Here is a 26,744-nt window from a genome sequence, read left to right as displayed (position 1 = left end):
TTATTGAAATACTGTAATTTCATTCATTCCTATGGACGACTGCTCCTTTTGGGGAGTACCAAAATGGCGGCCGATCGCTTCAAAGCCTCTAATTAGCCAATACATAGCATCAGTAATCCAATGTCAACTTCCACTGCTATGCATGGTGAAGCCCCAAAATGTCCTTCCCTGTCAGACATAAGGAAGTGGATGGCGGCAAATGTTTTACTTTTAAACTCGGGCAAAAAAAGAGATGTTAGTTCTAGGTCCCAAGAAACAAAGAGATCTGCTGTCGGATCTGACAATGAATCTCGATTGTTGTACAGTACAAATAAAACTGAAGGCTATTTAAAGAGAAGCGTTTTATCTATCTTCATAACTTTGCAAAAATCTGAAAGGTTTTGTCCCAAAACTATGCAGGAAAGCTAATCCATGTTTTTGTCACTTCAAGATTAGACTACTGCAATGCTCTACTCTCCGGCTATCCGGATAAGGCACTAAATAAACTTCCGTTACAGCTACTAGAATCTTGACTAAAACCCCCATTTTTGGGGGGAGGGGTCATATTACTCCTATGATTGAGTGTAGTCTGTCCCGGGGTGCGAAGGGGAACGGCAAGGCACTGGAGTGACGAACCACCCTTGCTGTCTCTGCTTGCTATAAAGCTGAGCAATGCAAGTTTATTATTGATAGCCTATTTGTTTTATACAATGCAGTGTTGCGCCTTATTCTGACGCTATAAAAGGCTGTGACAGAATTGAACCTTCCATTCAGTTGAAGTATTTCTTTATCTTTAATGTAACGTTTCCTTGGAAGTGACTAGAACTCACATTGAAAATAAATAAACCAGTTGTTCGTGGGCCACCAGTCTCATATGTTACCTGTTAGTTATGTTGCATGATGCATCTCTCTCACACACACACACACACACACTCAACCATGCACATGGGCCACTACTACACCCATATGTCAGCTGTCATTTTTGTTGCGTAATTGGTATATTATGGGTCAGCTGTTGTATTATGGGTAGAAAGTCAAACGCGTATTGTTCCATTTCAGTTGATGTGGATTTTATGTTGAATAATAATAAACTACATTTATCAATCTAACTCCATTACTATGTGAATGCTATAGGCCCATACATGTATCCAGTGGGTATAGCCAAGGTAGCGAGCCTTGCATCACCACTGGTAATACTATACATTTCATGTGTGGGTAAAATCCCTCGGGAAGCATTCAGAAAGTATTCAGACCCATTCCCTTTTTACACAATTTTTTATTTAATGTCATATTTTTTTACCCTTTATTTAACTGGGCAAGTCAGTTAAGAACAAATTCTAATTTACAATGACGGCCAACCCTGGCCAAGACCTAACCCGGACGACGCTGGCCAATTGTGTGCTGCCCCATAGGACTCCCAATCACAACCTTTTGTGATACCGCCTGGAATTGAACCAGGGTCTGTAAGTGACACCACTAGCACTGAGACCGCTACGCCACTCGGGAGCCGTATTTTACAGCCTTATTCTGAAATAAGGCCCTAGGTCTCAACCCTGCCCTGTGCAATTGTGTCCTGGACTTCCTGATGGGCCGCCCCCAGATGGTGATGGTAAGTAACAACACCTCCACTTCAGTGATCCTCAACACTGGGGCCCCACAAGGGTGCATGCTCAGCCCCCTCCTATACTCCCTGTTCACCCATGACTGCGTGGCCAAGCACGCCTACAAATCAATCATTAAGTTTGCACATGACACAACAGTAGTAGGCTTGATTACCAACAACGACGAGACGGCCTACAGGGAGGAGGTGAGGGCCCTGGGAGTGTGCTGCCAGGAAAATAACCTCACACTCAACATCAACAAAACTAAGGAGATGATTGTGGACTTCAGGAAACAGCAGAGGGAGCACCCCCCTATCCACATCGATGGGACAGTAGTGGAGAAGGTGCAAAGTTAAGTTCCTCGGATTACACATCCCTGACAAACTGAAATGTTCCACCCACACAGACAGTGTGGCAAAGAAGGTTGCAACAGAGCCTCTTCAACCTCAGGCGTCTGAAGAAATGTGGCTTGTCACCTAAAACCCTCACAAACCTTTACAGATGCACAATCGAGAGCATTCTGTCAGGCTGTATCACCACCTGGTATGGCAACTGCACTGCCCACAACCATAGGGCTCTCCAGAGGGTCGTGTGGTCTGCACAATGCATCACCGGGGGCAAACGACCTGCCCTCCGGGACACCTATAGCACCCGATGTCACAGGAAGGACAAAAGGATCATCAAGGACAACAACCACCTGAGTCACTGCCTGTTCACCCCGCTATCATCCAGAAGGCGTGGTCAGTACAGTTGCATCAAGGCGGGGACCGAGAGACTGAAAACAGCTTCTATCTCAAGGCCATCAGACTGTTAAATAGCCATCACTCGCAATGAGACGCTGCTACCTATATACACTGACTTGAAATCATTGGCCACTTTAACAATGTCACTTTAATAATGTTTACATACTTTGCATTACTCATCTCATATGTGTATACTGCATTCTATACTTTTCTACTATATTTTAGTCTATGCCGCTCTGACATTGCTTGTCCAAATATTTACATATTCTTAATTACATTACTTACTTAGACTTGTGTGTATTGGTTATATGTTGTGAAATTGCTAGATATTAGTTGTTAGATATTGCTACACTGGCAAAACCAGAAGCACAAGCATTTCGCAACACCAGCAATGACATCTGCCAAACACCTCATCAATCTACACACAATACCCCATCATGACAAAGCGAAAACAGGTTTTTTGAAATGATTGCACTTTTCTTTTTTTTTTACTGAAAAACTTATGCACATAAGTATTCAGACACTTTGCTAGGAGAATCAAAATTGAGTTCAGGTTCCAGAGTTCCTCTGTGGAGATTGTAGAACCTTCCAGAAGGACAACGATCTCTACAGCACCACCATTCAGGCTTTTATGGTAGAGTTGCCAGGCGAAAGTCACTCCTCAGTAAATTCCACAAGACAGCTTGCTTGGAGTTTGCCAAAAGGCACCCAAAAGACTCTCACACCATGAGAAACAAGATTTTCTGGTCTGATTGAAACCAAGATTGAAAAATTTGGTCTAAATGCCAAACATCATGTCTGGAGGAAACTTGGCACCATCCCTATGGTAAAGCATGGTGGTGGCAGCATCGTGCTGTGGGGATGTTTTCAGCTACAGGGACTGGGAGATGAGTCAGAATTGAGGGAAAGATGAACGGAGCAAAGTATAGAGAGATCCCTGATGAAAACCTGCCCCGGAGTCATCAGGACCTGAGGCTGGGGTGAAGTTCACCTTCCAACAGGAGAACAACCCTAAGCACACAGCCAAGAAAACGCAGGAGTTGCTTCGGGACAAGTCTCTGAATGTCCGTGAGTGGCCCAGCCACAGCTGGGACTTGAACCTGATCGAACATCTCTGGAGAGACCTGAAGATAGCTGTTCAGTGACGATCCCCATCAAACCTTCAGATCAAATGTTATTTGTCACATACACATGGTTAGCAGATGTTAATGCGAGAGTAGCGAAACGCTTGTGCTTCTAGTTCCGACAGTGCAGTAATATCTAAGTAATCTAATAATACCCCAACAACTACCTAATACACACAAATCTAAAGGGGTGAATGAGAATATGTACATGTAAGTATATGGATGAGTGATGGCTGAGGGGCATAGGCAAGGTCAAATGGATAGTATAAAATACAGTATATACATGTGATATGAGTAATGTAAGATATGTAAACATTATTAAAATGGCATTATTTAGAGTGCATTGTATAAAGTGACTAGTGATCCATTTATTAAAGTGAACAGTGATTGGGTCTCATTGTAGGCAGCAGCCTCTCTGAGTTAATGATTGCTGTTTAGCAGTCTGATGAGATAGAAGCTGTTTTTCAGTCTCTCGGTGCGGTGATACAGCCCGACAAGATGCTCTCGATTGTGCATCTGTAAAAGTTTGTCAGGGTTTTGGGTGACAAGCCAAATTTCTTTAGCCTCCTGAGGTTGAAGAGGTGCTGTTGCTCCTTCTTCACCACACTGTCTGTGTGGGGGGACCATTTCAGTTTGTCTGTGATGTGTACGCCGAGGAACTTAACTTTCCACCTTCTTCACTGCTGTCCCTTCGATGTGGATAAGGGGGTGCTCGCTCAGCTGTTTCATCTCCTTTGTTTTGTTGACGTTGAGTGAGAGGTAGTTTTCCTGACACCACACTCCGAGTGCCCTCATCTCCTCCCTGTAGGCTGTCTCGTCATTGTTGGTATTCAAGCCCACTACTGTTGTCGTCTGCAAACTTGATGATTGAGTTGGAGGCGTGCTTGGCCACGTAGTCGTGGGTGAACAGGGAGTACAGGAGAGGGCTCAGAACGCACCCTTGTGGGGCCCCAGTGTTGAGGATCAGCGGGGTGGAGATGTTGTTTCCTACCTTCACCACCTGGGAGCGGCCCGTCAGAAAGTCCAGGACCCAATTGCACAGGGTGGGGTTGAGACCCAGGGCCTCCAGCTTGATGATGAGATTGGAGGGTACTATGGTGTTGAATGATGAACTTTAGTCAATGAACAGCATTCTTACATAGGTATTATTTTTGTCCAGATGGGATAGGGCAGTGTGATGGCGATAGCGATAGCATCATCTGTGAACCTGTTGGGGCGTTACGCAAACTGAAATGGGTCTAGGGTAGCTGGTTAGCCTCTCAAAGCACTTCATGATGACAGAAGTGAGTGCTAAGGGCAGTAGTCATTTAGTTCAGTAACCTTTCCTTCTTGGTGACAGGAACAATGGTAGCCATCTTGAAGAATGTGGGGACAACAGACTGGGATAGGGAACAATTGAATATGTCCTTAAACACACCAGTCAGCTGCTCTGCGCATGCTCTGAGGATGCGGCTAGGGAGTCGTCTGGGCCAGCTGCCCTGCAAGGGTTAACACGTTTAAATGTTTTATTCACATCAGCCACTGAGAGGGGTCAGTCCTTGTTAGCAAGCCGCGATGGTGGCACTGTATTATCATCAAAGCGGGCAAAGCATGTGTTAATTTTGTCTGGAAGGGTGACGTCGGTGTCCATAATGTGGCTGGTTTTGTTTTTGCTGTCCGTGATTTCCTGTAGACCCTGCCACATACCTCTTGTGTCTGAGCAGTTGAATTGTAACATCACCTTTTCCCTGTACAGGCATTTCGCTTGTTTGATTGCCTTGCGGAGGGAATAACTACATTGTTAATATTCAGCTATACTTCCAGACCTCTTTCCATGGTTAAATGCGGTGTTTCATATTTTCAGTTTTGCGCGAATGCCGCCATCCATCCACAGTTTCTGGTTAGGGTAGGTTTTAATAGTCACACTGGGTACAACATCTCCAATGCACTTCTTTATAAACTCACTCACCAAGTCAGCATATAGGTTGCTGTTGTTCTCTGAGGCTGACCGGAACATGTTCCAGCCCGTGTGATCAAAACAATTTTGAAGCGTGGCTTCCGCGTGGCTTCCAGCTTTGAATGGTTCTCGTCACTAATACATCCTGTTTGAGTTTCTGTCTATAAGACGGTACGAGCAAAATGGTGTCGTGGCCGGATTTGCCAAAGGGAGGGCCAGGGAGTGCTTTGTATGCATCGTGGAAGTTAGAGGAGCAGTGGTCGAGAGTATTACCTCTGCACGTAGTGCAATCAATATGCTGATAGAATATAGGTAGCCTTAAATTTGCTTTGTTAAAATCCCCAGCTACAATAAATGCAGCCTCGGGATATATGGTTTCCAGTTTACATAGAGTCCAGTGAAGTTCCTTGAGGGCCGTCTTGGTGTCTGCTTGAGGGGGAATGTACACAGCTGTACTATAACTGACAAGAATTCTCTTGGTAGTTAAAATGGCCAGCATTTGATTGTAAGGAATTCTAGGTCAGGTGAGCATAAGGACTTGAGTTCCTGTATGTTGTTATGATTACACCATGAGTTATTAAATATAAAGCATACAACCCCGGCCTTTCCTCTTCCCAGAGAGGTGTTTATCTCTGTCGGCGCAATGCATGGAGAAGCCCGGTGGCTGAAATGATTCCGACAACGTATCCCGAGAGCCATGTTTCCATGAAACAGAAAATATTACAATCTCTGATGTCTCTTTGGAAGGCAACCCTTGCTCAAATTCCGTATGCCTTGTCAAGAGACTGGACATTGGCGAGTAGTATACTCGGGAGCGGTGGGCGATGTGCACGTCTATGGAGCCTGGCCAGGAGGCCCTTCTGCGGCGCCGTTGTTTTGGGTCGGCTACTGGGATTAGATCCATTGTGGATTAGATCCATTGTGGTGGTTCTAACAGAGGATCCACTTCGGGAAAGCCAGCATTTTACCAATTTGGCTGGAATAATAAAAAGATCAATATACCAGCATTTTACCAATTCGTCTGGAATAATAAAAAGCTCAATATACCAGCGTTTTGATGTCAGCATTCTATCAACAAAAAATGCGTCACGATAAACCCGGAATGAGTACCAGTACGCTGCCACAGAAGACTGGGAACAGGAGAGTATTGATAGATTTTGCACTTCTGCTTTGATGACAGGTTTGAACCCTGTGATCAAAACGGTAATTGTATGGGTAGTGGATTTAATTCAAGAAGTTGTTTTGAGAGTGGAATATAACTGCGCTCACTTCACAGACGTGTGAGGGGTTAATAAGGCCACAGGGAAAAGCACTAACTATAGTTTCAACGGCTAAGATAAGACAAAGAAAAGTAGCAGAAAAGCATCAAAGTGTAGGGAGACAGCCCCACACCTAAAACAGGACTCTATCGGTCATTGGAATAGGGTGTGTAACGTGGGTATGGAGCCTGCTGTAGTCGGAGAAAATGCTGCCATGCAAGCGTTTGCATCATTTTCAAAAGGGCAACAACATATCCTCCGGAAAGTAGCAGGTATGGAACTTTCCCCTAGCGGTGTATAGTCTTTGTTTGATCGATTTAAGTGGTTCATAGAGATTACAGTTTCTATGCGAAGGAAGACGTATGAGACCACGTTTTACCTGATTTTTTAGTAGAGGCCGGGGATTAACTCCTTCCTTTCGATGAGAAATTGTCTAAATTTGCCACAGGAAAACGTATTTTGGGTTGAAGAATCTAGGCAAAATGCCAGGGGAATGGATTCTAAAGGGAACAAATGTAAATTATTTGGCCAAACACTCCTTGCAAACTCAGAAAGCCTTGTTTTTTTCATATCGTGAGACATTGTTTGTGGTTTTATTTTTAAATAGATTTCGGTTTTATATTGTCTAATTCTGGAATAGAATTCTAGAATGGACGAAAGGGTGGAGGGGTCACGAGGAATTAGCACAGGGGTTATCAAACCTCAAATTAACTTTTTCATTTTTTTATGTGGTGCGGTGGTGAGATAATGTCGGCGTGTCTAATGGTAGTACATGCTAGATAAAGGACTGTGGATTTACAATTAGCAGTTTTGGTTTATAGTTAATACATTTAGATTGATGATTAAAATGTAGCATAGTCAATGCTAACAAAATGTACACTCTTTTCCAAAAGAGGTTTCATTATTATTCGTTGGAAGGTCCCTGGAGACTGTGTGGGGAGAGCAGTTAGTGGTATTCGGCAGTTTTAAGTATGGAAGGATCTGGAATAGGCCATAAACCAGTTCCAGGTAATAAGTGAGGCCTGTTCATGTGTGTTCTGGACCTACGCTTCACCAGCACACACCATTTACTGGTTATGAACGTGCGTTAGTGGCGTGTTGATGCTGTGGGATTTATTTTATAGGAATATCAAATCAAATTTATTTATATAGCCCTTCGTACATCAGCTGATATCTCAAAGTGCTGTACAGAAACCCAGCCTAAAACCCCAAACAGCAAGCAATCCAGGTGTAGAAGCACGATGGCTAGGACAAACTCCCTAGAAAGGTCAAAACCTCGTAAGAAACCTAGAGAGGAATAGTGTGAATAGTGACTAGTGTGTTCTGGGTTAGATGTAATGATAGAGGAGTATTGTTTATATTGCATAAATCTCACAATGAAAGCAGTGTGTGTGTGTGTTCCCTCTGATACAATATGTTAGAGGTTGGCAAACCTGTTCCTGAGTGCTGCAGGCACTAATGTGTTTTTGATTAACCAACCTGGTAGACCAGGTGTGTTGAATTAAGGCAATAACTGAACTGATCAAGTAGCTCAGGATTTGGGGGAGAAAAATTAGGATAGGGGAAAGAGAAACAAGGGTTAGGGGAAAGACTGGAGAGCAGAGGCAACTAGGCCAACACTTTATACAAAGTGGTGTGGCAAAGTAATGCATGGCAAGTTGTGATGCCTTGAAGAAGCTTCTGTCTTACTTTTATACTCTACCATGTCTATGTGTTTATGCATAACCGTGAAAGGCTTGTTGTGATTTTCATCTCATTACCTGATACTCATCTTTACATCAAGGTATAGTATAGTGGTATAGTGACTTTACATCATTACACCCACACCTGGAATTTTAGGTTGTTGTATGTCACTGTCTCCACGTTAAAGATGATTGTAAAACACAATGACAGAGATTAAATACCTTGAACTATGAGCACACAAGGAAGCCCTTTAACTATTCACTCTGTAGTTTGACTGAAACTTGACCTTTCATCACAAGTATAGAGTCATAACATAACACGAGTTCAAGCATCTTCTGAAGACGTGACCTTACCGTTTATCATAACACAATTTATTAACCCTTTAAAAGGTATGAGGCCTTGGTTTAACCCCTTCAGACAAGACACATCCCTCTGCAACTGGATCCTGGACTTCCTGAAGGGCAGCTCATAGGTGATAAGGGTAGGGAACAACACATCCGCCACTCTGATCCTCAACACGGGGGCCCCTCAGTGGTGTGTGCTCAGTCCCCTCCTGTACTCCCTGTTCACTCATGACTGCATGGCCAAGCACGACTCCAACACCATCATCACAACAGTGGTAGGCCTGATCACTGACAACGATAAGACAGCCTATAGGGAGGAGGTCAGACACCTGGTCGTGTGGTGCCAGAACAACATCCTCTCCCTCAACGTGATCAAGACAAATGAGATGATTGTGGACCACAGGAAAAGGAGGACCAAGCACACCCCCATTCTCATCGACAGGGCTGTAGTGGAACAGGTTGAGAGCTTCAAGTTCCTTGGTGTTAACATCACCAACAAACTAACACGGTCCAAACACACTTAAACAGTCGTGAAGAGGGCACGACAAGGCCTATTCCCCCTCAGGAGACTGAAAAGATTTGGCATGGATCTTCAAAAGGTTCTACAGCTGCACCATCGAGAGCATCCTGGTTGCATCACTGCCTGGTATGGCAACTGCTCGGCCTCCGACCGCAAGACACTATAGAGGGTAGTGCGTACGGCCCAGTACATCACTGGGGCCACGCTTCCTGCCATCCAGGACCTCTATATCAGGCGGTGTCAGAGGAAGGCCCTAAAAATTGTCAAAGACTCCAGCCACCCTGGTCATGGACTGTTCTCTCTGTTATGGTTAGGGTTAGGGTCTGCACAGCAAGCAGTACCGGAGTGCCAAGTCAAGGTCCAAAAGGCTTCTTAACAACTCCTGAACAGCTATTCAAATGGCTACCCAGACCACTCTTTTACGCTGCTGCTACTCTCTGTTAATAATATACACTATCGTTCAAAAGTTTGGGGTCACTTAGAAATGTTCTTGCTTTTTAAAGACGCCTTTAAAAGAGATTAAAATAACATCTAATTGATCAGAAATACAGTGTAGACATTGTTAATGTTGTAAATGACTATTGTAGCTGGAAACGGCAGATTTTTTTATGGAATATCTACATAGGCGTACAGAGGCCCATTATCAGCAACCAGCACTCCTGTGTTACAATGACAAGTTGTGTTAGCTAATCCAAGTTTATAATTTTAAAATAAATTGATTATTAGAAAACCCTTTTGCAATTATTTTAGCACAGCTGGAAACTGTTGTCCTGATTTAAAGAAGCAATTTAACTGGCCTTCTTTAGACTAGTTGAGTATCTGGAGCATCAGCATTTTTGGGTTCGATTACAGGCTTAAAATGGCCAGAAACAAATAACTTTCTTCTGAAACTCATCAGTCTATTCTTGTTCTGAGAAATGAAGGCTATTCCATGCGAGAAATTGCCAAGAAACTGAAGATCTCGTACAACGCTGTGTACTACTCCCTTTGTAGAACAGCGCAAACTGGCTCTAACCAGAATAGAAAGAGGAGTGGGAGGCCCCGGTGCACAACTGAGCAAGAGGACAAGTACATTAGAGTAATACTGTTACCTAGCAGTCATGAAATAGACAGCAATGTTAGTTTCAGAAACATAATGATTATGCCATGCATTTCTATCACAAGTTACTGGGCTGACAGTTGGCATGAAATGACAAATAACTTGTCAGAAAAGGGTGATGTATTCACTATGAAATAAGTAAACAAACAGGCTAACGTTAGTCAGTATAAAAGACAGCTAACCAGCTAACTTAGCTAGCTAAAATACAATAGAAAGGTATGGGAAGCTTGTTAGCACAACATGTTAGCGCACTTTCAGAACAGAAATACACATCTAAAATCTGGAAATAAAATGGAACACTTACAGATTGGTAACGTTAGAGGAGGAGCTCCTCCGTCAATGTTTCATCTTAAACTTGCTTTGATTCCTTAATCAGTCGGCTTCTGTATTTATATATACTGTATATACAAATAAAACATTTGTTTTTCTAAATATAAAGGCTTTTACAAAAAGCTTTATGGCTTTTGCAAAAGAGAAAATCAACCATATACATTTTTCCTATACCACCTTTTGCAGCAATTACAGCTGCAAGTCTCTTGGTTTATGTCTCTATAAGCTTGGCACATCTAGCCACTGGGATTTTTTCCCATTATTCAAGGCAAAACTGCTCCAGCTCGTTCAAGTTAGATGGGTTCTGCTGGTGTACATCAATCTTTAAGTCACAATCTTTAAGTCATACCACAAATTGGATTGAGGTCTGGGCTTTGATTAGGCCAGTCCAAGACATTTAAATGTTTCCCCTTAAACCACTCAAGTGTTGCTTTAGCAGTATGCTTAGGGTCATTGTCCTGCTGGAAGGTGAATCTCCGTCTCAGTCTCAAATCCTTGGAAGACTGAAACAGGATTCTCTCAAGAATTTCCCTGTATTTAGCACCATCCACAATTCTGACCAGTTTCCCAGTCCCTGTCGATGAAAAACATCCCCACAGCATGATGCTGCCACCACCATGCTTCACTGTGGGGATGGTGTTCTCTGGGTGATGGAGAAGTTGGGTTTGTGCCAGACATAGTGTTTTTCTTATTTGACAAAAAGCTCAATTTTAGTCTCATCTGACCAGAGTACCTTCTTCCATATGTTTGGGGAGTCTCCCACATGCCTTTTGGCGAACACGAAACGTGTGCGCTTATATTTGTGTTTAAGCAATGGCTTTTTTTCTGACCACTCTTCCATAAAGCCCAGCTCTGTGGAGTTTATGGTTTAAAGTGGTCCTATGGACAGATACTCAAATCTCCACTGTGGAGCTTTGCAGCTCCTTCAGGGTTATCTTTGGTCTCTTTGTTGCCTCTCTGATTAATGCCCTCCTTGTCTGGTCTGTGAGTTTTGTTGGGCAGCCCTCTCTTGGCAGGTTTGTTGTGTTGCCATATTCTTAAAAAAAATTTAATAATGGATTTAATTGTGCCTCGTGGCATTTTCAAAGTTTCTGATATTTTTCCATAACCCAACCCTGATCTGTACTTCTCCACAACTTTGTCCCTGACCTGTTTGGAGAGCTCCTTGGTCTTCATGGTGCCGGTTGCTGGGTGGTGCCCCAGACTCTGGGGCCTTTCAGAACAGGTGTATATATACTGAGATCATGTGACAGATCATGTGACACGTAGATTGCACACAGGGGTACTTTATTTAACTAATTACGTGACTCCTGAAGGTAATTGGTTGCACCAGATCTTATTTAGGGGCTTCACAGCAGAGGGGGTGAACACATATGCACACACCACTTTTCAGTTTTTAAATTTTTTAAAAACAAGTTATTGTTTTCATTTCACTTCACTAATTTAGACTATTTTGTGTATGTCCACTACATGAAATCTAAACAAAAATATATTTCAATTACAGGTTGTAATGCAACAAAATAGGAAAAACGCCAAGGGGGTGAATACTTTTGCAAAGCACTGTAGACTATGATGGGGAAATGTCTACAGTAAAAGTCTACTACCCTTTTTAAAATGTTGATGAATGAAATCGGCACCGTTTTTTAATAGTTTGTTGCTACTGTCTAGTGAGGAAGTGGGCAATATGGAATACATTGGAGGAGGAAGGGAGAATTAATAAGACATGAGAACTTGGACAATGTCAGGGAATAAGTAGGTAAATGTACAAACGCACAAAAAGCATATTTCTCTCAAATGTTGCACCCTGGTCCTTCCTCCACTGCCCCCTTAACAGTTTATAAATTACTTTTTAGGAAACATTTTAATCCAGCCTTTTTTTGGTTTGGAAGGTATAGTGACTATTATTGCTTTCATTTATTAATCAAACAAATGGGGTTTTGGAAAAGTAGGTACTTTTCTCAAAACAATCCCATCTGGTGGATGGAAAGTGTCATCATTTTTATTTTTCACATGGATTTAGATTCTTCAGACTTTTCTGATATCAATGACAACATTTTTTGGTTTTATCGCTCACAGTAAAAAAAAATTAAAATAAATTCTGAGTTAACATAATAAAAATAGCATAAAAAACACAGTAAGAGCCACATGTGGATTACACAATGATTGAGTCCATGACACATGGCCCAGAGGGCCAAATTTCAGGCATTTTCCCACTTTGGTGTGGCAAAGTCTAATGACAATTTTCATTAAGGTCCATGTCTGTGGGTTATGTTTTGGTATGATAACCACTTATAGGAGGTAGATAAATGTGGTTATCACTGACATTGGTTATTTGTACCAACAAGATTGAGGATATGTTATGTCATTTTGTATTATCAGGGAACAATCTATGCAATATAAGGCACTTGATATGTTATTAACTTGAGGTATGAAATAATTGGAATGTTAATGACATCTCCATGGGTCCACCTTGGGGGGGGGAGGTCGAAGGTCATACCTGTATGCATTTTGGGGTATATTGATGAGAGAATGGGCAGCTCTGGGATGTGTTTTATTATCACATCGTACCATAGATGATAACTACACCAAACTTCCCACAGAACAAGGAGACACATTGGAAAAGTTTCATGGAGTCATCATAGATTTAATGTAAAATCAATCACAACAGCCTATTTTCAAGTTGGCCGCCATTCATTTCAATGTGGAGGAACTGAATAGATTTTTCAGGGCATACATTAATAATAATTGGTGTAATAAGACTAATAAAGACTAAAAATGGGGGCAAACTACCTGCCCTCAAGGACACCTACACCACCCGATGTCACAGGAAGGCCATAAAGATCATCAAGGACAACAACCACCCGAGCCACTGCCTGTTCAACCTGCTATCATCCAGAAGGCGAGGTAAGTACAGGTGCATCAAAGCTGGGACCGAGAGACTGAAAAACAGCTTCTATCTCAAGGCCATCAGACTGTTAAACTAACATTGAGTGGCTACTGCCAACATACTGACTCAACTCTAGCCACTTTAATAATGGAAAAATTGATGTAATAAATGTATCACTAGCCACTTTAAACAATGCCACTTAATATAATGTTTACATACCCTACATTACTCATCTCATATGTATATACTGTACTCTATACCATCTACTGCATCTTGCCTATGCCGTTCGGCCATCGCTCATTCAGATATTTATATGTACATATTCTTATTCATTCCTTTACACTAGTGTATATAAGGTAGTTGTTGTGAAATTGTTAGGTTAGATTACTTGTTAGATATTACTGCATGGTCGGAACTAGAAGCACAAGCATTTTTCTACACTAGCATTAACATCTGCTAACCATATGTATGTGACAATTGTTTTTTGATTTGATTTGATTTAACAAGAATTGAAGCTTTCTGCCCATATCAGATATGTCTATGTCGTGGGAAATGTTCTTGTTACTTACAACCTTATGCTAATCGCATTAGCCTACGCTGGTGACCCACCGATCCTGTAAATAATTGGTGTAATAAGACTAACAAGCTTGAAAATGTGTGTTACTGTGAGGAACATGCTAAAAGATGTCCCAGTATATGTATTTAGTAAAATATTACCAGAGCGTCTGCGAACTCAAATGTAAATGTAATAATGGTAGAAATATGACAGTGACAAAAATAAGTTCTGAAGAAAAGGGGCTCAGGAGATCTTACACATTTTCTTCTATGAGATAATATCAGTCATTTAACATGACCTTTATGAATTATGAAGCCAATATGTGCTTTATGTGCGTAAATGCTTTTTTAAAAATCATGAAATGTGATGTTAGCTGGTGAGGATTTTCTCATACAGTTGAAGTCTGACGTTGACATACACTTAGGTTGGAGTCATTAAAACTCATTTTTCAACCACTCCACAAATTTCTTGTTAACAAACTATAGTTGTGGTAAGTCATTGAGGACATCTACTTTGTGCATGACACAAGTCATTTTTCCAACAATTGCTTACAATAATTGCTTACATTCCAGTGGGTCAGAAGTTTACATACACTAAGTTGACTGCATGTTTAAACAGCTTAACAATTATGTCATGGCTTTAGAAGCTTCTGATAGGCTATTTGACATCTTTGAGTCAATTGTAGGTGTACCTGTGGATGTATTTCAAGACCTACCTTCAAACTCAGGGCTTCATTGCTTGACATCATGGGAAAATCAAAAGAAATCAGCCAAAACCTCAAAATAAATGTTGACCTCCACAAGTCTGGTTCATCCTTGGGACCAATTTCCAAACACCTGAATGTACCACGTATAAACAACAGTAAGCAAGTATAAACACCATGGGACCGCGCAGCCGTCATACCGCTCAGGAAGGAGACACGTTCTGTCTCCTAGAGATGAACGTACTTTGGTGCGAAAGTGCAGCTCATTCCCAGAACAACAGCAAAGGACCTTGTGAAGATGCTGGAGGAAACAGGTACAAAAGTATCTATATCCACAGTAAAATGAGACCTATATCGACATAACCTGAAAGGCCACTCAGCAAGGAAGAAGCCACTGCTCCAAAACCACCATAAAAAAAGCCAGGCTACGGTTTGCAACTCCACATGGGGACAAAAATCATACTTTTTTGAGAAATGTCCTCTGGTCAGATGAAACAAAAATAGAACTGTTTGGCCATAATGACCATTGTTATGTTTGGAGGAAAAAAGGGGAGCCGAAGAACACCATCCCAACCATGAAGCACGGGGGTGGCAGCATCATGTTGTGGGGGTGCTTTGCTGCAGGGGGGACTGGTGCACTTCTCAAAATAGATGGCATGATGAGGTAGGAAAATTATGTGGATATATTGAAGCAACATCTCAAGACATCAGTCAGGAAGTTAAAGCTTGGTCGCAAATGGGTCTTCTAAATCAACAATGACCCCAAGCATATTTCCAAAGTTGTGGCAAAATGGCTTAAGGACAACAAAGTCAAGGTATTGGAGTGGCCATCACAAGCAAGGAGGCCTACAAACCTGTCTCAGTTACACCACCTCTGTCAGGAGGAATGGGCCAAAATTCACCCAACTTATTGTGGGAAGCTTGTGTAAGGCTACCTGAAACATTTGACCTAAGTTAAACAATTTAAAGGCAATGCTACCAAATACTCATTAAGTGTATGTAAACTTCTGACCCACTGGGAATGCGATGAAAGAAATAAAAGCTGAAATAAATCCTTCTCTCTACTATTATTCTGACATTTCACATTCTTAAAATAAAGTGGTGATCCTAACTGACATAAGATAGGTAATTTTTTCTAGGATTAAATGTCACTAATTGTGAAAAACTTTAAATGTATTGGCTAAGGTGTATGTAAACTGTAGTACAAAACTTATTTTTGTATTTTGTATTTACCAAATAAGTCATTTTCGACAATAATTTAAAAAAAGAATACAAAAATGCCATTTATTACCCTATAGGCTCTCGAACGAACCATGGCGGAGTTAGTGCCTGCTGTCCTGGGATTGGCTCCGGCTCTCTGGGTAGGCCCCCCTTTCCCTGAGTTGGCCCCATCCCTCTCTGGCCCTCTGTAGGGAGCTAGCTGGATGTACTGGTGCCCCCTGGTGGCCGTGGGTGGTGAGGTAGGCACCCCTCTCTGGCCCTCTGTAGGGAGCTAGCTGGATGTACTGGTGCCCCCTGGTGGCCGTGGGTGGTGAGGTAGGCACCCCTCTCTGGGAGTCCAGGTCGAGGAGGCTTCTAAACAGCATCCCCCCCTCCTCCTCCTCCTCTTCCTTCCCTCTTTCACTGTAAAGTCTACCTGTTGTATTCGGCGCATGCGATTTGATCTTATTTTCGTGGCCAGATTTTGGGCCAGATTTGTTTTGCCTCTTGCTCTCTGCACTCACGCATGTGCATCCGAATTTTACGTCATCTAGATTCTACTAAAAGCTTCCGAAAGCGACGTGGCTCCTCTTAGCTACGTCAGTGCCTACTTCATCTATTTATTCTCAGAGATATTCGTTTGGACGCGTTGATATAATAACATAGCTCGGGTAAGAAACTACATTTTAAAGAATTATTCTAGTTTAGTGGCCAAACTGTTATAATGGTATATACCTACGTCTTCTGTCATTGTGGCACCTGACTACTGTAGCTGGCTAGATTGTTTTGCTGGTAAATAACCAAATAATCTTGAGGCGTTCAGTGCAACGTTGACGTTGAAATTAGAAAGCAATGTCTGTCTTGATTGCTCAACCTAGTGTTTCGTTGTGAAATCTTCTTAGTCTACGGTTGCCATCGACACCAGTTAACTACCTAATGTAGCTAACTACCTAGTTAACGTTAGCTACAGTATCAGGTTTATTCGTGCACCCACACAGAAAATGGACCAAAACCTCAGCTAACACATTATAAGCCAGGCCTAAATGTTTAAGAATTTATGGACAGACCCGTAACTGAACCCTTTATTATACATAGAGACGTGTAGCTAGTGACACTTTGATGGACCTAGCTAACTAACCCTTGTCTGTCGGACTTGTTTGCTCCCCAGACGAACCATCATGGACCAGGTTATGCAGTTCGTTGAGCCCAGTCGGCAGTTCGTCAAGGACTCCATAAGGCTCGTTAAGAGGTGCACCAAACCAGACAGGAAAGGTATGGTTATCAGTCACCCATATCTTCCTTTATATGCCAGTGGTTTACTTATACACTTGAATAAGTAAACCACTGGCATCCTGTTTTAGGTTCTAAACCACTGGCATCCTGTTTTAGGTTCTAAACCACTGGCATCCTGTTTTAGGTTCTAAACCACTGGCATCCTGTTTTAGGTTCTAAACCACTGGCATCCTGTTTTAGGTTCTAAACCACTGGCATCCTGTTTTAGGTTCTAAACCACTGGCATCCTGTTTTAGGTTCTAAACCACTGGCATCCTGTTTTAGGTTCTAAACCACTGGCATCCTGTTTTAGGTTCTAAACCACTGACATCTGCTATCCTGTTTTAGGATCTTATCTTCTGTCAGTTCACTGTCTGCTGAGTGAGGTTACACTCTCAAGCATAAAATCATTGCACAGGTGATTGTCAAAATGGTTACTTGGGTAGCAAGTTAACTGACTGCAACGTTGCATAGCTGAGCAATTACAGAGCGTTATTAGTAGATGGATAGCACTGATGATGAATCACCGATTGAATCTTCAGTGTTGACTTTATATGACCACAATCACAGCTTCAGATATAACCAATCTCTTTTAGCATGACATTTGGTGAATGGAGCAGAGGCCTGTTTCTATTTTCAAACCCTTGATGTAAAAAACAACAACACATTGATCAAGAAGACTCTTGTGAAGCTCTGTCTGGTTTTTCTGCGGTTGTCTGTGAAATATTCTAATTGTACATTTCTAGAATTCCAGAAGATCGCCATGGCAACAGCGATTGGGTTTGCCATCATGGGCTTCATTGGGTTCTTTGTCAAGCTCATCCACATCCCCATCAACAACATCATTGTGTAAGTAGGACCACACCTTCAACATAGGCCTAGACTGCATGACACACACCAGGAGTCAGACAGTAGTTGGTACTTTATTATGTACATTATTGGGAGAAAACACCATTTAAGTCCATTTGGCTTTGTAGGTTAGTGTTGAAATTGGGTGATTTAGCTAAGGTGCACTAGTGTTACCAATCTACAAGCATCCAAAATGTGTAATGTAATCAAGGTATGATGTGCATAGATGCATGTAGTAATGCCTTGGATGACAGGTCTGCATTAATGTCAAACATACTGCTGTTTTCCAGCACTTTGATTTGATTGAATGCATTACACATGCTCTATTTCAAATCATAAGGAATAGTGGAGGACTGTAGATGTTTGGGTGAGAAACTTAGTTAGCCTCTGTGGCCCTGTTCATCTGTTGTTCTTCTCTCTCAGGGGCGGCTGAACCTCTGGAGGTGTGATACAACTACAGAACTACAATACCCAGTGACCTGAGACAGTGGGGAAACATGGAATAGTGGTGGGGGGGGTGAAGGGATGTGATTTTTGTTTTTACATTGTGTGCATTGTTTATTTGGCTGTGTTAATAAATTGAAGAAAAAGCTGCGCGTGACGATGATGATTTATGTATGAGCTGTATATTGTGTGTACATCACAGGAGGCTGCTGAGGGGAGGATGGCTCATAATGTCTGGAATGGAGTGGTATCAAACACATGGAAACAATGTTTCATGTGTTTGATACCATTACTATGAGTCCATCCTCCCCGATTTAAGGTGCTGGGTTCCAAACTGTAGACTTGCACCCTACAATCCACCATTGAGAGTATGCCCCCCTCCCCCTCCCGTGCTGGCAGAGAGAGTGGAGCAGAACCTGGTTGTCTATAACACAGTCAGTAAGACATGCTCAGCCTGCAGAACCTGGTTGTCTATAACACAGTCAGTAAGACATGCTCAGCCTGCAGAACCTGGTTGTCTATAACACAGTCAGTAAGACATGCTCAGCCTGCAGAACCTGGTTGTCTATAACACAGTCAGTAAGACATGCTCAGCCTGCAGAACCTGGTTGTCTATAACACAGTCAGTAAGACATGCTCAGCCTGTAGAACCTACAAGGTAATAGGAGAAAACACTTGAGGTAATGCAGATTCATTGCAACCACACCACCGTTTCCAAACACACAGTCTGTCCCTGTGTGACCCCAGGGTGGTCCAGACAGACCGCTCCATGCTGTGTATTAAGGCACTCCGCTGGGACCAGGGGAACGGTGGAGGGTAATCTGTGGTCAGAGAGTGTTCACACACACAAAGACTAGCATTGTGCTTGACTGCTGCATAAGAGAACTGGGAACTGGTATGCCTCAAAGCCAACCCTCTGGACAGGAGAGACTTCCACCATAGAGCTAGCTGCATTAAGTTGAGGATTTTCAGGTTCTCTTTTCATGTGTCCATTGGTATTAATCAAATCATATTCTTCACTACATAAGTGTAGACTTCATTCATTAAAATCGAAAGATGCCGGATGAGGACTATAGCTAGGGAGATGATGATATCGGTCTTGGAGGTTACTGAAGACATCATTAGATGAGGTGGTCCTGAGACTAGGTCGACAGGGACCTCGTTTGGCAAAATCAGGTATTGCCAGATGTTGCGTTTCTCCTTCCATCAGAACTCAATGAATTGTACAACTTAACGTTTTGTCATGTCGTCTATTTAATATGAAGGATATGTTTAGCATCTTTGTGCACCTCAAGGGTTGATATAAAAATGGGTTATACATGGACTGTCTGGATTATGCCATTGTGTAACATTGTCTTGTGATTTCAATAACCACACCTCACATTCCGTTGGGGACAAAGTTATTCTACCTCATAACCCCATTCTACTGGCAGACAGGCTGAAACCGCATCCGATTCTACTACATCAACACTAACATCTCAGAATGACTTTGTTTGAAAAGTCTACTGGGACAGGAGAACAAAACATGTAGAATATTAAATTAGGTTATTGAATGTGTATATAAAAACAATAGTCCACCATAATCACGTTTCCTGGATGGTACTAAACAACGGGAACAAATCAAATGTCAGGCGGCTGAATGCACATCAGCCTGACAAAACACCATCCTGCTTCAAAACACAGAACATCCATGGTGTTACCCTGTGTTTTGTGTGCGTGTTGTAAACATCCACGATGTCACACTGTTTGTGTGCGTGTTATAAACATCCACGATGTCACACTGTTTGTGTGCGTGTTATAAACATCCACGATGTCACACTGTTTGTGTGCGTGTTGTAAACATCCACGATGTCACACTGTTTGTGTGCGTGTTGTAAACATCCACGATGTCACACTGTTTGTGTGGCTGTTGTAAACATCCATGGTGTTACCCTGTGTTTGTGTGCGTGTTGTAAACATCCATGATGTTACACTAGCAATGAATGGGGAGTGAAAACAGTCCTGAAAAGAATGAAAAGAAGTAATTGGCCATAGAGGACATTGAGGCAGAGGCATACTATATGTTGTGTGAATGATGCGAGTCCTCCAAACCGTTCCCCTGCAGAACCTATGCTGAAGACACTAGTTGTAGTTAATTTAACCACTAGGGGCAGTACTGCGCTGTGGAAAGAGGAACAGTGGATTGTTGGGGGAATATTTTTTCTAGATACACAGGCACGCACGCACGCAGGCCATTAAACATGTAATGGGCAGCCCTATCAATGCCTAGCACTACATGACCAAAAGTATGTGGACAGTATGTGGACACCTGCTTGGACACCTCACTCATTCATATATCCTTATGTACATATTCTTTATCCCCTTACACTGTGTATAAGACAGTAGTTTTTTGGAATTGTTAGTTAGATTACTTGTTCGTTATTACTGCATTGTCGGAACTAGAAGCACAAGCATTTCGCTACACTCGCATTAACATCTGCTAACCATGTGTATGTGACAAATAAAATTTGATTTGATTTGATTTGATTTGAACTTCTCATTCCCAAATCATGGGTATTCATATGGAGCCCCCCCTTTGCTGCTATAACAGCCTTCACTAGATAGCTTTCTCCTAGATGTTGGAACATTGCTTCCATTCAGCCACAAGAGCATTTGTTAGTTGAGGCACTGACGTTGGGCGATTCATCCCAAAGGTGATCGATGGGGTTGAGGTCAGGGCTCTGTGCAGGCCAGTCAAGTTCTTCCACACTGAACTCGACAAACCATCTGTATGGACCTCGCTTTGTGCATCGGGGCATTGTCATGCTGAAACAGGAAAGAATGTTATTGTATGCTGTAGCATTAAGATTTCCCTTCACTGGAACTAAGGAGCCTAAACCGAATTTTAAAAAACAGCCCCAGACCATTATTCCTCCTCCACCAAACTTTACAGTTAACACTATGCATTCGGTCAGGTAGCGTTCTCCTTGCATCCGCCAAACCCAGATTTGTCGTCAGACAGCCAGATGGTGAAGCGTGATTAATCACTCCAGAGAATGCATTTATACTGTTCTAGAGTCCAATGACGGCAAGCTTTACATCACTCCAGCCGACGCTTGGCATGCATTGAGCTGCTCGGCCATCGAAACCCATTTCATGAAGCTCCCAACGAACAGTTATTGTGCTGACTTTGCTTCCAGAGGCAGTTTGGAACTCCCTAGTGAATGTTACAGAAGATGTTTACGCTCTTCAGCACTCTGCGGTCCTGTTCTGTGAGCAGCCACTTCGGCTGAGCCGTTGTTGCTCCTAGATGTTTCCACTTCACAATAACAGCACTTAGTTGACCGGGGAAGATCTAGCAGGGCAGAAACGTGACAAACCTTGGAAAGGTGGCATCCTATGAAGGTGCCACATTGAAAGTCACTGAGCTCTTCAGTCATGCCATTCTAATGCTTGGCTATGGAGATTTCATGGCTGTGTGCTTGAGTTTATACACTTGTCAGCAATGGGTTTGGCTGAAATAGCCAAACCAGTAATTTGAAGGGGTGTCCACATACTTTTGTGTATATATATATATATATATATATATATATATATATATATATATATATATATATATATATATATATATATATATATATATATGTGTAGGTTGGGGCTAATTAAGCTAGCTCAAGTCACGGCTCCACGCCTGATAAGATTTCAAACAGAAGGGAGGAGAGAGCAAGAGACACTTCCATTTCAACCCAAATGCCATTCCGCTAGAGCCGCCCCCAAAGACTATTTGGAGTCATCACCCCCCCTCTCTCTCCTCCTCACCTCTCCAGAGTAATTTGTAGTGTAAATATGGGTATTTAAAGCGGTCACCTTCTCTGGTCTCAGGGCTGAAAAGGCAATTACAGCCAGCAAACAGCTTCATTGTTATCAGTGGAGGTGCGGCGCTCATTCCGGTCCCTGGAGCAACACTGGCTGCCATCGATCGTTATCAGGGCTGAGGAGAGGATTACTAATGAAGCTATCCTGAGGCTCCGTAGTCTGTTTGTGTGGGTAATTGAGGATGGTAACTGTCTCTGTGTGTGTGTGTGTGTGTGTGTGTGTGTGTGTGTGTGTGTGTGTGTGTGTGTGTGTGTGTGTGTGTGTGTGTGTGTGTATGTGTGTGTGTGTGTGTGTGTGTGTGTGTGTGTGTGTGTGTGTGTGTGTGTGTGTGGTTCTTCACATCAGGTATCTTTCTGTCCATTTCCTCTCCCAGCATGACTCTCTGTATAGCTCAGATCTAAAAGGACATAAAACTGTACAACAGCAGTTTCCCTCCCTTCCTCTCATCTTGACACAGCACGGCTGGAGCATACTTTGAGGATACTTCACCTCCCTCTTATTTTTTCTCTTTCTTCAGACCTTGAGCAGGAGATGGAATGAGAGAGAGAGCGAGACTATGCCAAGGTCAGACAGTGAGATAGTTCAGCAGCATCTGATTTAGTCCAGGAGAAAATGGAAAGAAATGCTCCCTCCTGCTCCCTCCCTCTTTTCCTGCAGAGAATAAACCCAGACAGTCATTAGTACATACTGCAGCTTTAGATACAATACAAATAGGTATTCATTCACCCAAGTGTGTGTGTGTGTGTGTGTGTGTGTGTGTGTGTGTGTGTGTGTGTGTGTGTGTGTGTGTGTGTGTGTGTGTGTGTGTGTGTGTGTGTGTGTGTGTGTGTGTGTGTGTGTGTGTGTGTGTGTGTGTGTGTGTGTGTGTGTGTGTGTGTGTGTGTGTGTGTGTGTGTGTGTGTGTGTGTGTGTTCGCGCGCGTGCGAGAGAGAGAGGAAAAAGTACATTATAACATATCCATTTCTCTTGAATATAAAAAGACAGCAAGGAGACAGAGAAAGCAGAGAGGTCAGAGAAGGAGAATTAGAGAAATGTCCTGCTTGACTTCAGCAGTTAGGAGGACATGTTTATACCTTTCTGAACAGTTCTGACACATGTCTAGACGGATGAAGAACTACACTGTTCTATTATTACTATAGTCTGATACTTACACTTACACCTCTCTCTTGCTAGGTGTGTGTACATGCGTATCAGGAGGCGAAGAAACCAACACCTGTTTAGGTGAGGTGCTGGCTAGCGGAACAGAGCACTCTCTAGGAGCTCAGATGCAACAATTTAATAACCAACGTTTTGATAGACAAGCTGTCTTCATCAGGGTGAATTTAGTCAGGTTGCCCAAAAAGTTACATATTTTAGCTTTAACCAATCCAAACACACACCGGCTCTGACGCTCGTCAGATGTGGCAGGGCTTGCAAACCATTACAGACTACAAAGGGAAGCACAGCTGAGAGCTGCCCAGTGACACGAGCCTACTAGACAAGCTAAACTACTATGCTCGCTTCGAGGCAAATAACACTGAAACATGCATGAGAGCACCAGCTGTTCCGGATGACTGTGTGATCACGCTCTCCGCAGTCGATGTGAGTAAAACCTTTAAACAGGTCAACATTCTCAAGGCCGCAGGGCCAGACGGATTACGAAGCATGTGCTGACCCACTGGCAAGTGTCTTCACTGACATTTTGAACCTCTCCCTGTCCGAGTCTGAAATCCCAACATGATTTAAGCAGACTACCATAGTGTTTTTGGGCACACACTAATACTAAGGTACCACTACAGCTCAGCATTCAACACCATAGTGCCCTCAAAGCTCATCAATAAGATAAGGACCCTGGGACTAAACACCTCCCTCTGCAACTGGATCCTGGACTTCCTGATGGGCCGCCCCCTGGTGGTAAGTGTAGGTAACAACACATCCTCCACGCTGATCCTCAACACAGGGGCCCCTCAGGGGTGCGTGCTCAGTCCCCTCCTCTACCCCCTGTTCACTCATGACTGCACGGCCAGGCATGACTCTTAAACCATCATTAAGTTTGCCGATGCACCGAGCACGCCCACATTCTCATCGACAGGGCTGTAGTGGAGCAGGTTCCTTGGAGTCCACATCACCAACAAACTAACATGGTCCAAGCACACCAAGACAGTCATGAAGAGGGCACGACAAAACCTATTCCCCCTCAGGAGACTGAAAAGATTTGGCATGGGTCCTCAGATCCTCAAAAGGTTCTACAGCTGCACCATCAAGAGCATGGTTGCATCACTGCATGGTATGGCAACTGCTCGGCCACCGACCGGCCCAGTACATCACTGAGGCCAAGCTTCCAGCCATCCAGGACCTCTATACCAGGCGGTGTCAGAGGAAGTCCCTAAAAATTGTCAAAGACTCCAGCCACCCTAGTCATAGACTGTTCTCTCTGCTACCGCACGGCAAGCGGTCCCGGAGCACCAAGTCTAGGTCTAAGAGGCTTCTAAACAGCTTCTACCCCCAAGCCATAAGACTCCTGAACATCTAATCAAATGGCTACCTATATTTGCATTACACCGCTGCCACTCTGTTATTACCTATGCATAGTCACTATAATAATTCTACCTACATGTACCTCAATTCCTTTGACTAACCGGTGCCCCCGCACATTGACTCTGTACCGGTACCCTCTGTTTATAGTCTCGCTATTGTTATTTTACTGCTGCTCTTTAACTACTTGTTACTTTTATTTCAGATTCTTATTTTTTGAACTGCGTTGTTGTTTAGGGGCTTGTAAGTAAGCATTTAACTGTAAGGTCTTGTATTCGGCAAGTGACTAATAAACTTTTATTTTATTTGACACTTCAGTAAGAACATTTACAGCTTCAACTAATCCTCCAAACACATTAGCACCCTGCATTAGCTCCTTCTGATCTCTTACTGAGCCTCACACACACAACTCTCTCTCCAGATCCTGTCTTCCTCTTTCCAAAACTCAGGAGAGAGATCCACTGCGTGATGTCATTAATTACAACACAAGTAAGATTGTTTTCTAGTATTCAACTTTCACACACAAACTGAAATGCTCGATGACATCACATGGCTCAGCCACATGCGCTACTGTACCTTATTGAACATTCATTCGCTATAAAACTGCAGCTCCTACATTGCCCTCCATTAACTTAATGTGATCTTTTTGGAGGGGTTGAAGCTTTGCTCAACAGAGCCATTAAAGTTAACGGGGGTCAGATTCTACTCTTTTTAAGCTTCTACCCAGCGGCCATTTTGGTGCTCTTGCCATGTTTTGAATGCCAAATGGCTACCCAGATTATTTGCATTGCCCCCCCCCTCCACTCCACTGCCACTCTCTGTTATCTATGCATAGTCACTCTCTGTTATCTATGCATAGTCACTCTCTGTTATCTATGCATTGTCACTCTCTGTTATCTATGCATAGTCACTCTCTGTTATCTATGCATAGTCACTCTCTGTTATCTATGCATAGTCACTCTCTGTTATCTATGCATTGTCACTCTCTGTTATCTATGCATAGTCACTCTCTGTTATCTATGCATAGTCACTCTCTGTTATCTATGCATTGTCACTATCTGTTATCTATGCATAGTCACTCTCTGTTATCTATGCATAGTCACTCTCTGTTATCTATGCATAGTCACTCTCTGTTATCTATGCATAGTCACTCTCTGTTATCTATGCATAGTCACTCTCTGTTATCTATGCATAGTCACTCTCTGTTATCTATGCATAGTCACTCTCTGTTATCTATGCATTGTCACTCTCTGTTATCTATGCATAGTCACTCTCTGTTATCTATGCATTGTCACTCTCTGTTATCTATGCATAGTCACTCTCTGTTATCTATGCATTGTCACTCTCTGTTATCTATGCACAGTCACTCTCTGTTATCTATGCACAGTCACTCTCTGTTATCCATGCATAGTCACTCTCTGTTATCTATGCATTGTCACTCTCTGTTATCTATGCATAGTCACTCTCTGTTATCTATGCATAGTCACTCTCTGTTATCTATGCATTGTCACTCTCTGTTATCTATGCATAGTCACTCTCTGTTATCTATGCATAGTCACTCTCTGTTATCTATGCATAGTCACTCTCTGTTATCTATGCATAGTCACTCTCTGTTATCTATGCATTGTCACTCTCTGTTATCTATGCATAGTCACTCTCTGTTATCTATGCATTGTCACTCTCTGTTATCTATGCATAGTCACTCTCTGTTATCTATGCATAGTCACTCTCTGTTATCTATGCATAGTCACTCTCTGTTATCTATGCATAGTCACTCTCTGTTATCTATGCATAGTCACTCTCTGTTATCTATGCATAGTCACTCTCTGTTATCTATGCATAGTCA

General features: G+C 42.7%; 1 protein-coding gene across 1 annotated transcript; it reads left to right on the top strand.

Annotated features, from left to right (window-relative positions):
* The first annotated feature begins 16,360 nt into the window (after nucleotides 1-16,360).
* sec61g (SEC61 translocon subunit gamma) lies at nucleotides 16,361-18,681 on the top strand. The gene is made up of 4 exons (XM_024392328.2): nucleotides 16,361-16,635; nucleotides 17,133-17,236; nucleotides 17,983-18,085; nucleotides 18,509-18,681. The coding sequence occupies exons 2-4, from the start codon at nucleotides 17,143-17,145 to the stop codon at nucleotides 18,516-18,518; spliced, it is 207 nt and encodes a 68-aa protein (XP_024248096.1). The 5' UTR covers nucleotides 16,361-16,635; nucleotides 17,133-17,142; the 3' UTR covers nucleotides 18,519-18,681.
* The last annotated feature ends 8,063 nt before the right edge of the window (nucleotides 18,682-26,744 follow it).

Source organism: Oncorhynchus tshawytscha, linkage group LG29 (genome assembly GCF_018296145.1).
Source record: "Oncorhynchus tshawytscha isolate Ot180627B linkage group LG29, Otsh_v2.0, whole genome shotgun sequence".
Taxonomy (NCBI): domain Eukaryota; kingdom Metazoa; phylum Chordata; class Actinopteri; order Salmoniformes; family Salmonidae; genus Oncorhynchus; species Oncorhynchus tshawytscha.
Note: the sequence above shows the minus strand (reverse complement) of the source record. Positions and strands in the feature narration are given on the sequence as shown.

Excerpts from the sequence above, each read along its gene's own strand:
- sec61g (XM_024392328.2), top strand. The coding sequence starts at position 17,143 with ATGGACCAGGTTATGCAGTTCGTTGAGCCCAGTCGGCAGTTCGTCAAG. Across the intron at positions 17,237-17,982 it reads CACCAAACCAGACAGGAAAG|AATTCCAGAAGATCGCCATG; the intron begins GTATGGTTATCA and ends GTACATTTCTAG.